The sequence below is a fragment of the Haematobia irritans genome, chromosome 5, assembly GCF_050003625.1.
Source record: "Haematobia irritans isolate KBUSLIRL chromosome 5, ASM5000362v1, whole genome shotgun sequence".
In the NCBI taxonomy this organism is placed as follows: Eukaryota; Metazoa; Arthropoda; class Insecta; order Diptera; family Muscidae; genus Haematobia; species Haematobia irritans.
Genome location: NC_134401.1, coordinates 146,170,743 through 146,184,906, shown reverse-complemented (window position 1 = coordinate 146,184,906; position 14,164 = coordinate 146,170,743). Strand labels below are relative to the sequence as shown.

Here is a 14,164-nt window from a genome sequence, read left to right as displayed (position 1 = left end):
TGTTGCTAAAACAAACACTGAGATTATAGGAATATATTTATGCACGCGATAGCAACGTAATTCGGCGCTACTAAGTGGCTTATCTGATGAGAACTTTTGCTCTCACCCTAATGATAATCCCATTTTAATTGACACCAAGACTCCTTTTTGACTTGACTTGAGAGTTCCTTGCAAAAACCTCTCACAACAACAGAGACTTATAATAAATATTCCCAATGTTTTTCACATTGTTAATCAGCATTAGTTTTTTAATAAGTTTATTTGTATTTGTCACCGGTCATCATCATAGACGACGCAAACATCGGCAGCAGCATCCGCCACAACCTCATATAATTCCTAAGGGTACTTTAAGTTGTTTTTTTATTTTTATTATTTTTTTTTCTTGTTCTACCATTCTTTGATTTTATTTTTTTTGTTATTTTTCATTGTTTTTTATTTATTACAGAAAATTGTCCAAAAGATATTAGTTCATCATCGTCGACTGCACGCATTAAGAAAGTTCAATTTTCCAGTGATAGCTTTAAGGTGGATGACGACGAAGACATTTGCGACAATCTTAATTGTATAAATAGTGTCGAGAAGCCAAATCATCAATCGGAAAACTGTAACAATAGCACGACTACAAATCTTAGATTAATTTTGAATAATAACAACATCAAGATGAGCAATTCGAATAACGAACGACCAAGTTTCCTGGTAAGTAATATTTATGATTAAATTACGGACTTTTTCCATGCATTCATTCATTATATTCTCATTTATAGAATAAAGGTAAATTATAGGCCTTTCAGCAGATCGTTTTATGGAATGACATCAGTAAATGATAATTTAAGTTTTTGATAAATGAAACTTCGATGGAGGTTAAGTCATTCCATTTGAGTATAATTTTTTATACCACAGAATTTAATTAAATTTTCTATTGGGAGGGCAAATTAAAAATGCGGATTTTATTTTCAAATTTATTCGGATTGTCCATCGCAAGTCACTAATTTTCCCACCTTAATGGTCCGACCAAATGCACAGCATAAGCTTCTCTCCAAGGATATTCTGCTTTGCCGTCGATGCTGAGGTATGATGGGGGTAACCATTGGCTTTTATACTCTCCACCATAGTGACCACATTCTATGGTGGAGGGTATAAAAACCAATGATTTACTGTAGAGGATCTCTAAAAAAATTGGCCCAAACAATAGAAATAGCATTCATTAAAAAAAGTGGCACACTTTTGCATAAAGAAAAAAAGAACCGATATCATTGCTTTATATAGAATTGTGAAATAACTTTTTTTTAACACTTCCTCTTTAGTTGCAACCATTCCTTGAAATTTAATGTTCAAAGGATTAACCTAGTTTATCTACTAAAGAAAATTTCCTTTGCATACTTTTAGGCGGAACACTTGTCCATTGGCACGAAACACTGTGGCATAAACATTTAAAAAGTATCACATTTAGTGGCACAAAATCACTACTGTTTGTGAAGTGACAAATTTGTCAAACACATCGAATTATTGGTCGATTCAAATTTTGCTATCGACTTGAAACTTGGCACAAATAGTTGTTATTGATGTAACATAGGTCGGGTGGTATTGCAAATGGGTCATATCGGTCCACTTTTACGTATAGCCCCCATATAACCCCCAGATTTGGATTGTGGAGCCTCTAAGAGAAGCAAATTTCATCCGATCCGGCTGAAATTTGGTACACGGTGTTAGTATATGGTATCTAACAATCATGCAAAACTTGGTCCACATCGGTCCATAATTATATATATCCCCCATATAAACCAATCCCCAGATTTGGCTTGCGGAGCCTCTAAGAGAAGCAAATTTCATTCGATCCGGCTGAAATTTGGTACATGGTGTTAGTATATGGTCTCTAACAACCATGTAAAAATTGGTCCACATCGGTCCATAATTTTATATAGCCCCCATATAAACCGATCCCCAGATTTGGCTTGCGGAGCCTCTGAGAGAAGCAAATTTCATCCGATCCGGCTGAAATTTGGTACACGGTGTTAGTATATGGTATCTAACAATCATGCAAAACTTGGTCCACATCGGTCCATAATTTTATATAGCCCCCATATAAACCGATTCCCAGATTTGGCTTGCGGAGCCTCTAAGAGAAGCAAATTTCATCCGATCCGGCTGAAATTTGGTACTAGGTGGTAGTATATTGTCTCAAACACCCATGCGAAAATTGGTCCACATCGATCCATAATTATATATAGCCCCCCTATAAACCGATCCCCAGATTTGGTTTACGGATCCTCTAAGAGAAGCAAATTTCATTCGATCCGGCTGAAATTTGGTACATGGTGTTAGTATATGGTCTCTAATGACCATGCAAAAATTGGTCCACATCGATCCATAATTATATATAGCCCCCCTATAAACCGATCCCCAGATTTGGTTTGCGGATCCTCTAAGAGAAGCAAATTTCATTCGATCCGGCTGAAATTTGGTACATGGTGTTAGTATATGGTCTCTAATGACCATGCAAAAATTGGTCCACATCGGTCCATAATTTTATATAGCCCCCATATAAACCGATCCCCAGATTTGGCTTGCGGAGCCTCTGAGAGAAGCAAATTTCATTCGATCCGGCTGAAATTTGGTACATGGTGTTAGTATATGGTCTCTAATGACCATGCAAAAATTGGTCCACACCGGTCCATAATTATATATAGCCCCAATATAAACCGATCACCAGATTTGACCTCCGTAGCCTCTTGGAAGACCAAAATTCGTCTGATTCAGTTGAAATTTGGTACGTGGTGTTAATATATGGTCTCAAACACCCATGCAAAAATTGGTCGAAATCGGTCCATAATTATATATAGCCCCCATATAAACCGATCCCCAAATTTGACCTCCGGAGCCCCTTGGAAGAGCAAAATTCATCCGATTCGGTTGAAATTTGGTACGTGATGTTAGTATATGGTATCCAACAACCATGCAGGAATTTGTTCATATCAGTTCATAATTATATATAGCTCCCATATAAACCGATCCCCAGATTTGACCTCCGGTGCTTTTTGGAGAAGTAAAATTCATCCGATCTGGTTGAAATTTGGTACGTGGTGGTAGTATATGATATTTAACAACCATGCCAAAAGTGGTCCATATCAGTCCATAATCATATATAGCCCCCATATAAACCGATCCCGTGGTTTGGTTTTGGAGCCTCTTGGAGGAGCAAATTTCATCCGAGTCAGTTCAAATTTGGAACATTGTGCTAGTATATGGCCGTTAACAACCATGCCTAACTAGGTCCATATCGGTCTATAGTTATATATAGCCCTCAGAAAAATCGATCCCCAATCACACAAAAATTGGTCCATATCAAGTTCTACGTACCGTGCCAAAGTCCATATCGATTCGTAATTATTTGTAGACGTACCTATACATACTTTTTTGGTCATATATATACCACGTATAGACTAACTAACAATTTAGAAAACAATGTTAACAAGTTTTAAAATACCACAACCCAAGTAATTCGATTGCGGATGACAGTCTTTCGTAGAAGTTTGTACACAATCCATGGTGGAGGGTACATAAGCTTCGGCCTGGCCGAACTTACGGCCGTATATACTTGTTTTTTTTTTTTCAAAAAATTATTGGAATTTTTCTGAGGATTTTTAATTTTATTTGGAGTTTTTTTTTTGGGACAAGAGCCAGAAAAATACTGGCAACACTATATGCGATGTAAAAAATCTATCCTTTGGTGAACCTGTTCGCAAACTTCCTTCAAATGCTGTTTTGTATGTACGTAACTTGGCATATTGAGAACCAAAAGAAAAACCGTTTTTTTACACAGCGGACAAATTACACATACTGAAAATGAAGGGTTGATGTACATATAATTTCAATATAGTCTGATTCGTATATCCCAAATTGTGCCATCTCTTGTCAATCTCGCATTACTCATTTACATACCCAAATCTACTAGAAAACTCTTTTTCACAGAGACAACATATATAGAGTTTTTGAGACAATTATATGATCCAAAGGATTCGATAAAAATGTCCAAGCATGTTGTTTTCTCTGCGTGTACAAATAAAATAAATATATTTTATATATACAACAATTCATACAACATATTAATATATCAACATAAGTTATTCCGTAACAGTAGTAAATGTATCATTTCTCCTTCCCCGAAAACTAACAACTACTGACACCGGTGCATATTTTCCCATTCGTAATGTCTCTACTATAACCACCTACATATAAAACCGTAAAGTAATTCCACATATTATATTACAGGCTGGCCTGTTACACAAATTATTTATTGGCCAAAATAGAGAGGTACGTTTCATTTATTCCTCTTTAGTGATACTAGTACTGCTACTACTACTCGTACTAATTCTAGGGAACGGTTTTCTAAATCTTCAAAAATATAAAATATCTACAAAATTCATAACATTCATCATAAAATTATAAGTGTGATTTCGAATTAAAGATTTTCGCTATCTGTTACAGGTGGGTGACGAATCTGATATTACAAATGGACATGAGGCAGAAGCCACTGATGAATTTCCTCAAAAATTACAAAAAGATGATCGTACCAATAGCGATTTATCGGAGAAAAGAAAACGTTTAAGGTAAGCAATACATTTCAGAATTTATAGTATATCTGGCCACTCGAGTGAAATTAGCAAAATAAACAGGTGATCATCGGACGAGGGACCCCCGATACAGACAGACTCTGTCGCCATCAATTTATCAAAACAGAAAACTACGTCATCGTTTTGTGTAAACCACCCGACTGTTTATGGCTGGTATAGATATATTATGCCGCTGCACTACTCCTACAGACGATACTCAGTGTTGTGAAGTGAAGCAAGACACCGGTCTACTCCGACCGAATACCCTCGACAGGCCATCAACCATACGTAAACAAACATCGTACGATGTGCTTTTTGTATACATGCTTTTTTGCCGTGTTCTTGTCATCGAGTATACATACATACATCCACATCATCGGCATATCAGTGTTGAGCAAATTTATAGTTAAACCCAAATGGTACTATTCTTGGTACTTCATTCATAGAACTATAGAACAAATTACATTTTATGTTAGCTATCGTTTTCAAACAATTAATGGGGGCAAAGTGGGCATTTGCATTTTTATCATACGTATTTTGCACATGCTAACTAAATCAGCTTTTTAGGATTCATTAGAATCTCATTTCGTGTTGTTATATTTTGGTCAAAATGTAATAATAACACTAGCTTACAGAATTTTTCTCCAACTATATTTGTGTTAATGGGTTCAACGCTAAATATTGACAAGCACTCCTTAGTTTCTTTTTGTATTAAAAAGAATAAAATCACCTGTCCATTTTTTTATGGGAAATTCGACACCCAAAAAAGCGAACCCATTATGAAATCAAATGTAGATTTATTTTAGAAAATTTTAACTAAAACATTTTACAAATTACAACATGATACAAATAATTTAATACTTTTTTTATTTCTATAGACAATTTTATAAAAATTTTATTTCAATAGAAAATTTTGTCAAAATTTTATTTCTATAGAAAAGTTTTTCAAAATTATATTTCTATAGAAATTTTTATCGACATTTTTATTTCTAAAGAAAAATTTCTCAAAATTTTATTTCTATAGAAAATTTTCTCAAAATTTTATTTCTATAGAAAATTTTGTCAAAATTTTATTTCTATAGAAAATTTTGTCAAAATTTTATTTCTATAGAAAATTTTGTCAAACTTTTATTTTTATAGAAATTTTGTCAAAATTTTATTTCTATCGAAAATTTCGTCAAAATTTTTTTTCTATAGAAAATTTTGTCAAAATTTTATTTCTATAGAAAATTTTGCAAAATTTTATTTCAATAGAAAATTTTATCAAAATTTTATTTCAATAGAAAATTTTGTCGCAATTACATATATATCTATAAAAATTTTGACAAAATTTTATTTCTATAGAAAATTTTGTCAAAATTTTATTTCTATAGAAAATTTGTCAACATTTTATTTCTATAGAAAATTTCGTCAACATTTTATTTCTATAGAAAATTTTCTCAAAATTTTATTTCTATAGAAAATTTGTCAACATTTTATTTCTATAGAAAATTTCGTCACAATTTTATTTCTATAGAAAATTTTCTCAAAATTTTATTTCTATAGAAAATTTTGTCAAAATTTTATTTCTATAGAAAATTTTGACAAAATTTTATTTCTATAGAAAATTTTGTCTAATTTTTTTCTGTAGAAAATTTTGTCGAAATTTTATTTCTATAGAAAATTTTGTCAAAATTTTATTTCTATAGAAAATTTTGTCAACATTTTATTTCTATAGAAAATTTTGTCAAAATTTATTTCTATAGAAAATTTTGTCAACATTTTATTTCTATAGAAACTTTTGTCAAAATTTTATTTCTATAGACCATTTTGTCAAAATTTATTTCTATAGAAAATTTTGTCAAAATTTTATTTCTATAGGAAATTTTGTCAAAATTTTATTTCTATAGGAAATTTTATCAAAATTTTATTTCTATAGAAAATTTTGTCAAAATTTTATTTCTATAGAAAATTTTGTCAAAATTTTATTTCTTTAGAAAATTTTATCAAAATTTTATTTCAATAGAAAATTTTGTCGAAATTACTTATATATCTATAGAAATTTGGACAAAATTTTATTTCTATAGCAAATTTTGTCAAAATTTTATTTCTATAGGAAATTTCTTCAAAATTTTATTTCTATAGAAAATTTTTTTCAAAATTTTATTTCTATAGAAAATTTCGTCAAATTAAATTTTATTTAATTTGTTTAAAGTTTATTTCTATAGAAAATTTTCTCAAAATTTTATTTCTATAGACCATTTTGTCAAAATTTTATTTCTATAGAAATTTTTTTCAAAATTTTAGTTCTATAGAAAATTTTGTCTAAATTTTATTTGTATAGAAAATTTCCTCAAAATTTTATTTCTATAGAAAATTTTCTCAAAAATTTATTTCTATGGAAAATTGTCTCAAAATTTTATTTCTATAGAAAATTTTGTCAAAATTTTAGTTCTATAGGAAATGTTGTCAAAATTTTATTTCTATAGAAAATTTTTTCAAAGTTTTATTTCTATAGAAAATTTTGTCAAAATTGTATTTCTATAGACAATTTTGTCAAAATTGTTTTATTTCTATAGAAAATTTTCTCAAAATTTTTTTTAAATAGAAAATTTTCTCAAAATTTTATTTCTATAGAAAATTTTCTCTAAATTTTATTTCTATGGAAAATTTTGTCAAAATTTTATTTCTATAGAAAATGTTGTCAAAACTTAATTTCTGTAGCAAATTTTGTCAAAATTGTGTTCTTATAGCAAATTTTGTCAAAATGTTATTTCTATAGAAAATTTTGTCAAAATTTTATTTCTATAGAAACTTTTGTCAAAATTTTATTTCTATAGACCATTTTGTCAAAATTTTATTTCTATAGAAAATTTTGTCAAAATTTTATTTCTATAGAAAATTTTGTCAAAATTTTATTTCTATAGAAAATTTTGTCAAAATTTTATTTCTATAGAAAATTTTATCAAAATTTTATTTCAATATATTATTTTGTCAAAATTATGTATCTATAGAAAATTTTGTCAAAATTTTATTTCTATAGAAAATGTTGTCAAAATTCTACCAAAACATCAAAAATTCTACCAATCAAATTTTTAAGTCTCTGGAAAATGTTGTCAATTTTTTAATTCTCTGAAAAATTTAGTCAAAATGTTATTTCTATTGAAAATTTTGTCAAAATTTTATTTCTATAGAACATTTTGTCAAAATTTTATTTCTATAGAAAATTTTGTCAAAATGTTTATTTCTATAGAAACTTTTGTCAAAATTTTATTTCCATAGACCATTTTGTCAAAATTTTATTTCTATAGAAAATTTTGTCAAAATTTTTTTTCTGTAGAAAATTTTGTCGAAATTTTATTTCTATAGAGAATTTTGTCAAAATTTTATTTCTAGTAGAAAATTTTGTCAAAGTTTTATTTCTATAGACCATTTTGTCAAAATTTTATTTCTATAGAAAATTTTGTCAAAATTTTATTCCTATAGAAAATTTTGTCAAAATTTTATTCCTATAGAAAATTTTGTCAAAATTTTATATCAAGAGATTATCAAAATTTTATTTCTATAGAAAATTTTGTCGAACTTTTATTTTTATAGAAAATTTGTCAAAATTTTATTTCTATCGAAAATTTCGTCAAAATTGTTTTTCTATAGAAAATGTTGTCAAAATTTTAATCCTATAGAAAAGTTTGTCAAAATTTTGTTCTTATAAAGGGTGATTTGTTAAGAGCTTGATAACTTTTTTTTAAAAAAAAACGCATAAAATTTGCAAAATCTCATCGGTTCTTTATTTGAAACGTTAGATTGGTCCATGACATTTACTTTTTGAAGATAATTTCATTTAAATGTTGACCGCGGCTGCGTCTTAGGTGGTCCATTCGGAAAGTCCAATTTTGGGCAACTTTTTCGAGCATTTCGGCCGGAATAGCCCGAATTTCTTCGGAAATGTTGTCTTCCAAAGCTGGAATAGTTGCTGGCTTATTTCTGTAGACTTTAGACTTGACGTAGCCCCACAAAAAATAGTCTAAAGGCGTCAAATCGCATGATCTTGGTGGCCAACTTACCGGTCCATTTCTTGAGATGAATTGTTCTCCGAAGTTTTCCCTCAAAATGGCCATAGAATCGCGAGCTGTGTGGCATGTAGCGCCATCTTGTTGAAACCACATGTCAACCAAGTTCAGTTCTTCCATTTTTGGCAACAAAAAGTTTGTTAGCATCGAACGATAGCGATCGCCATTCACCGTAACGTTGCGTCCAACAGCATCTTTGAAAAAATACGGTCCAATGATTCCACCAGCGTACAAACCACACCAAACAGTGCATTTTTCGGGATGCATGGGCAGTTCTTGAACGGCTTCTGGTTGCTCTTCACTCCAAATGCGGCAATTTTGCTTATTTACGTAGCCATTCAACCAGAAATGAGCCTCATCGCTGAACAAAATTTGTCGATAAAAAAGCGGATTTTCTGCTAACTTTTCTAGGGCCCATTCACTGAAAATTCGACGTTGTGGCTCGTTAGTAAGTCTATTCATGATGAAATGTCAAAGCATACTGAGCATCTTTCTCTTTGACACCATGTCTGAAATCCCACGTGATCTGTCAAATACTAATGCATGAAAATCCTAACCTCAAAAGAATCACCCTTTAGAAGATTTCCTCAATATTTTATTCCTATAGAAAATTTTCTCAAAATTTTATTTCTATAGAAAATTGTCAACATTTTAATTCTCTACAAAAATTTTGTCAAAATTTTAATTCTCTAGTAAATTTTGTCAAAATATTATTTCTCTTGTTAATTTTGTCAAAATTTTATTTCCATAGAAAATTTTCTCAAAATTTTATTTCTACAGAAAATTTTGTCAACATTTTAATTCTCTAGAAAATTAGCCAAGTACCTTTTAGTTGGGTAGGAATATATTGGAAAATCTACCTATCTACATCAAAAATTATACCAATCTACCAAACTGTGAAAAATCTACCATGTTTGGTAGAACTGACGACCTTTGACTCAGCACGACCTTGGACTCAGCACGCGTGCTTCCGACATGAAAAAATATAGCGCTTTACTTTGTTGTATTACATATCAGCCACCCTATACAATTATTATAATATTGAGAAATGTAATTTGAATTGATCAGTTTTGTTCCATATTAATTGATATCCATATTATTTGACAAATAATATAACACTAAGGACTGGATGATATGGTGTGGACCCTTTTTACCTATTCTTGCCAACACTGCTATTAAAGACATGATTACGAGTAATAACAAAACAAAAAAAATTTTGCAAATAGCACCCCATGTAAACAAGAAAAAAATTATATGAATGAACTAAATCTCATCTTACTCTTTAATTAAATATTATAAAGATATGAAATAACATGCCTCCAAACAAATACAAAAGAAGAGAAATTTTTTTCTTCCCACCTTTGTTTATTGACAAAAATGCGAGATTTTTACATCAACATTGAAATCTATGGGGGAAAAATAGGCCTAAATGGGGTTATGGGAGAAGGAAACCTGCTGCTGTTGCATAGTTATAATGTGCCCTCGTTGTCTGGTTGAAGAAATTGTTTAATACGGAAAAAACCTGCTGCCACTTTCTCTCAATGCGCAATTTTGTTATGAGAGCAACAGACACTGACAGAAGAGCTTGTATGCGAGTGACGTAGCTTTCGTTGTTGGGGCCCGGTTTTTGTCATCGTCTCGTATTAACGCTTTTTTTTTTGTATTCTCTCCTCTATTCTCATTTATTAACGTTAGTAGTATTTTGAACGTTGCTGGTATTACAACGTAATCGGTTTTCGATTGTCTAGAGTAATACTAAGAGATTTCCTTTTTATTCCATAGAATAATCGCTGTCGTGGTCGGATATCCTCTTGTGTGTCATCATTTGTAAATAATTAAAAAAATAGTTTGGTGCTGGTGCAGCTAAAAAAAAAGAGGAGTAGTAGTGTACATAGAAAAAAATACTAATTTTGTTTTTAATGAAAACATAATTTTTATGTTTTAATTATTGTGTTGTGTAGTATATGTGTCTTGGTGTGTGTTTGTGTGTGAGTGTTTTATTGGGAGTAGCTTAAAACTTAAAATCTTGTTTACGGAGAAGTAGATTATAGTGCTGTTGTCGTCTTATTACGAATAAATAAATTTCCTAATTCGTATGTGTGAATAAATTTAATTTGTTTTTTAAGTGTTTTTCACAATTTGTATGTTTTTAGTAGTTTTTGCACTACTACTGAATATAATGCTAAAAAGACGTGCCAGCAAACGTTTCGTTCTCGACCAACAACAACAACAGCAAAAGCAGCAGCAGCAGGAATTAAACGCAAATTCGAGTCATAGCAAAACATCAATGCCTGGCATTAGCATATCCATGACAAATGGCAGCACCAATGCTGTGGAAAATGAAAATCAGCAAAACTCACCTTCAAACTCTGGGGCCCATCAAGAAAGTGTTGATCAAAACTCAAATAAGTCTTTATTGACAGCAACGAATAGTGGGGCTGCTACTTCTACAACTCTTAAGTAATTACCACTCAAATACCAAAAAAAAAAAATAAAACACATACACTTGTTCATTCATACATATACATACTACTAGGTACCAGCACCATTTATACCTGAACGACCTTATAACAGTTTTATTTTTTTTTTTTTTAGTTTAACCATATATTAAATATTTTTAATATAGTTAAAGGCAAAAGTAATGAAGCACAGTGGGATAAAACGTTATAAAAAAAAGGGAATTGGGAAAACTAGACAAAGGTCTGTCTGTCTTGTAAAGAAATATCTTCAAAATTTTTAATAGTTCGTGTTGAAGTGTATGGCAAATGAATGATATGCACAGAAAAAAATATCACCAAAATATGTCCAATTAAAAATTAAATTAAAAATGTTCAATTGTAAACGGGTAAAGATATACCATCGAAATTTTGAACAGTTCGTGTTGAAGTGTATAACAAATCAATGACCAATGCACCAAAAAAATATCACCCAAATATGTCCAATTAAAAATTCGATTGAAAATTAATTAATCAATTAAAAAAAAAAAAAATAATAACTGATACAATTAACTTTTTAATCCAAATTAAAACTAAAGTCAAGAAAATTATTTAATTTTTTACATTTTTAATTGCAATATTAATTAACCAAATTAACATTTTAATTAAGTAAAAAAATATATTTCCAATTAAAAAAAAAAAATATTCGTAAAACCATTTACAAATCAATGATATGCACCAAAAAAATATCACCAAAATATGTCCAATTAAAAATTGTATTGAAAATTAATCACATCAATAACTGATGCAATTGACTTTTTAATCAAAATTTAAACTAAAGTCAAGAAAATTATTTAATTTTTTACATTTTTAATTGAAATATTTAATCCAATTAACATTTTAATTAAGTAAAAAAATATATTTCCAATTAAAAAAAAATATTCGTAAAACCATTTACAAATCAATGATATGCACCAAAAAAATATCACCAAAATATGTCCAATTAAAAATTGTATTGAAAATTAATCAATTAAAAAAAAATAACTGATGCAATTGACTTTTTAATCAAAATTTAAACTAAAGTCAAGAAAATTATTTAATTTTTTACATTTTTAATTGAAATATTTAATCCAATTGACATTTTAATTAAGTAAAAAAATATATTTCCAATTAAAAAAAATATTGGTAATACCCCATTTACAAATCAATGATATGCACCAAAAAAAAAAAATCACCAAAATATGTCCAATTAAAAATTTTATTGAAAATTAATCAATTAAAAAAAAATAACTGATGTAATTGACTTTTTAATCAAAATTTAAACTAAAGCCAAGAAAATTATTTAATTTTTTACATTTTTAATTGAAATATTTAATCCAATTAACATTTTAATTAAGTAAAACAATATATTTCCAATTAAAAAAATTTTATTCGTAAAACCATTTACGGTGGACTCAAATCTAAAGAAAAACTCTAACTATAATCTTATTAAATTACAAGAAAATGTTTTAATCTAATGAAAAATAGTTATAAATAAATAAACAATAATATAATAAATAATTGATATCTTCAATTAAAAAATTAATTAAAAAAATCCACGAAAAACAATTAAATTTTTTATTTGAACCCATTACAAATTAATTGAAAGTGCTGGAAGAATTTTTATTTAATTTAATCACTTTTTTAATAAATAAATATTTTTTTTATTTCTATTTAATTCTGCGATTGATACTATCATTTTAGTGATTGTAGAAATTTCAATTAAAAAATTAATTGGATCAGAAAAAAATAAGTTTTTCTGTGTGCAAAGCTACACTCAAAACAAGTGAGCAAAGTAAAAAAGACGGGCGAGGCCGACTATATCATACCTTAAACCATCCCTATTAAGCATTTTGAGGGTATTATTAAAATAATTTTTGGAGATAAAGCTAACGGTACGGTCACACTGGGCAAATATTTGACAGAAATGGAAAAAGAATTCGTCGTCACAATCAAACTTGTTACACTTTTTGCTCATATTTGGTTTCTAACACAATGATAGGATTATTTTCTAAAAACGGTATCCAGATAGTCCTGGAAAAAAGTTTGCCTAATGTGACCATACCCCGAGTCTCATACGATGTGGCTAATGCTTCGCACTTCTCATGTAAGAGCTATACTTGATTAGTATACGACTAAATCTGAGTCCACAATTAAAAAAGAGGAAACCGCTCAATTAGCCAAATTAGTGAAAATCTGAATAAGATGGGTTAATACATCCAAATTTAAAATTTCAGTAAGATAAGTTAATCAATAAGGATATTATGACCAAATTTCAGAAAATCAGGCGATACAAATAAATGGGAGCTATATCTAAATCTGAACCGATTTCGATGGTTTGTGGCAGATATAGTTAGTCCTATAGAAGATTAGATTCTGCCAGGTTTCAGTAAGATCGTTTAATAAATAAGGGTTTTATAGATAAATTTAGGAAAATTACATATACTAAATGGGAGCTACACACAAAAAAATTTTTTTCTGATTCAATCACAAAATTAATTGAAATGTCTTCAATCACAGAAATGATAGTATCAATTAAAAAACACCAATGACAGCCAATTAAAAAATTAATTGATCCAATTAAAAAAATAATCGATACTATTAATTTGTGTGATTGATTTTTGTTTCAATTAAAAAATTAGTTGAATCAATTACATTTTTAATTGAATATTTTTTAAAACTCAATTAAGATTTTAATTGGAAAAATTTTAGTGAAATTTTTTTCTGTGTATATCTAAATCTGAATCGATTTCAATGAAATTTTGCACACTTAAAGGCTATAATAAAAAATTACTTTGTCTTGAATTTGAAGACAATCGGTTAGTAAGTAGGCGCAAAGGAACCCATTTCTTGAAATCTTACAATACATATATACAGGGGTTATATCTAAATTTGATCCGGTTTTTTTTTTCAAATTCAATTACATTCGTCCTTATGGCCAAATTTCATCAAAATAGGTTAATAATTGCAAACCGAATCCTGCAAAAAAAAAAGCAAATACATGGACAGACAGGCGGACGGATTGACACCA

General features: G+C 29.1%; 2 protein-coding genes across 2 annotated transcripts in view; both read left to right on the top strand.

Moving 5' to 3' along the window:
• The first annotated feature begins 200 nt into the window (after positions 1-200).
• The window catches only part of ACC (acetyl-CoA carboxylase), a 41,035-nt gene continuing 27,071 nt past the window's right edge, over positions 201-14,164 (top strand). Inside the window, exons 1-4 of the mRNA XM_075309292.1 lie at positions 201-342; positions 446-696; positions 4,270-4,311; positions 4,486-4,607. Of these exons, the coding sequence (XP_075165407.1) occupies positions 216-342; positions 446-696; positions 4,270-4,311; positions 4,486-4,607 (542 nt within the window). The 5' untranslated portion in view covers positions 201-215. The remainder of the gene's footprint in view (positions 343-445; positions 697-4,269; positions 4,312-4,485; positions 4,608-14,164) is intronic.
• On the top strand, positions 10,362-11,826 carry LOC142237850 (uncharacterized). Its single transcript, XM_075309293.1, has 3 exons — positions 10,362-10,408; positions 10,786-11,119; positions 11,255-11,826. Coding segments are annotated over exons 1-3 (351 nt in total). The 5' UTR covers positions 10,362-10,407; the 3' UTR covers positions 11,271-11,826.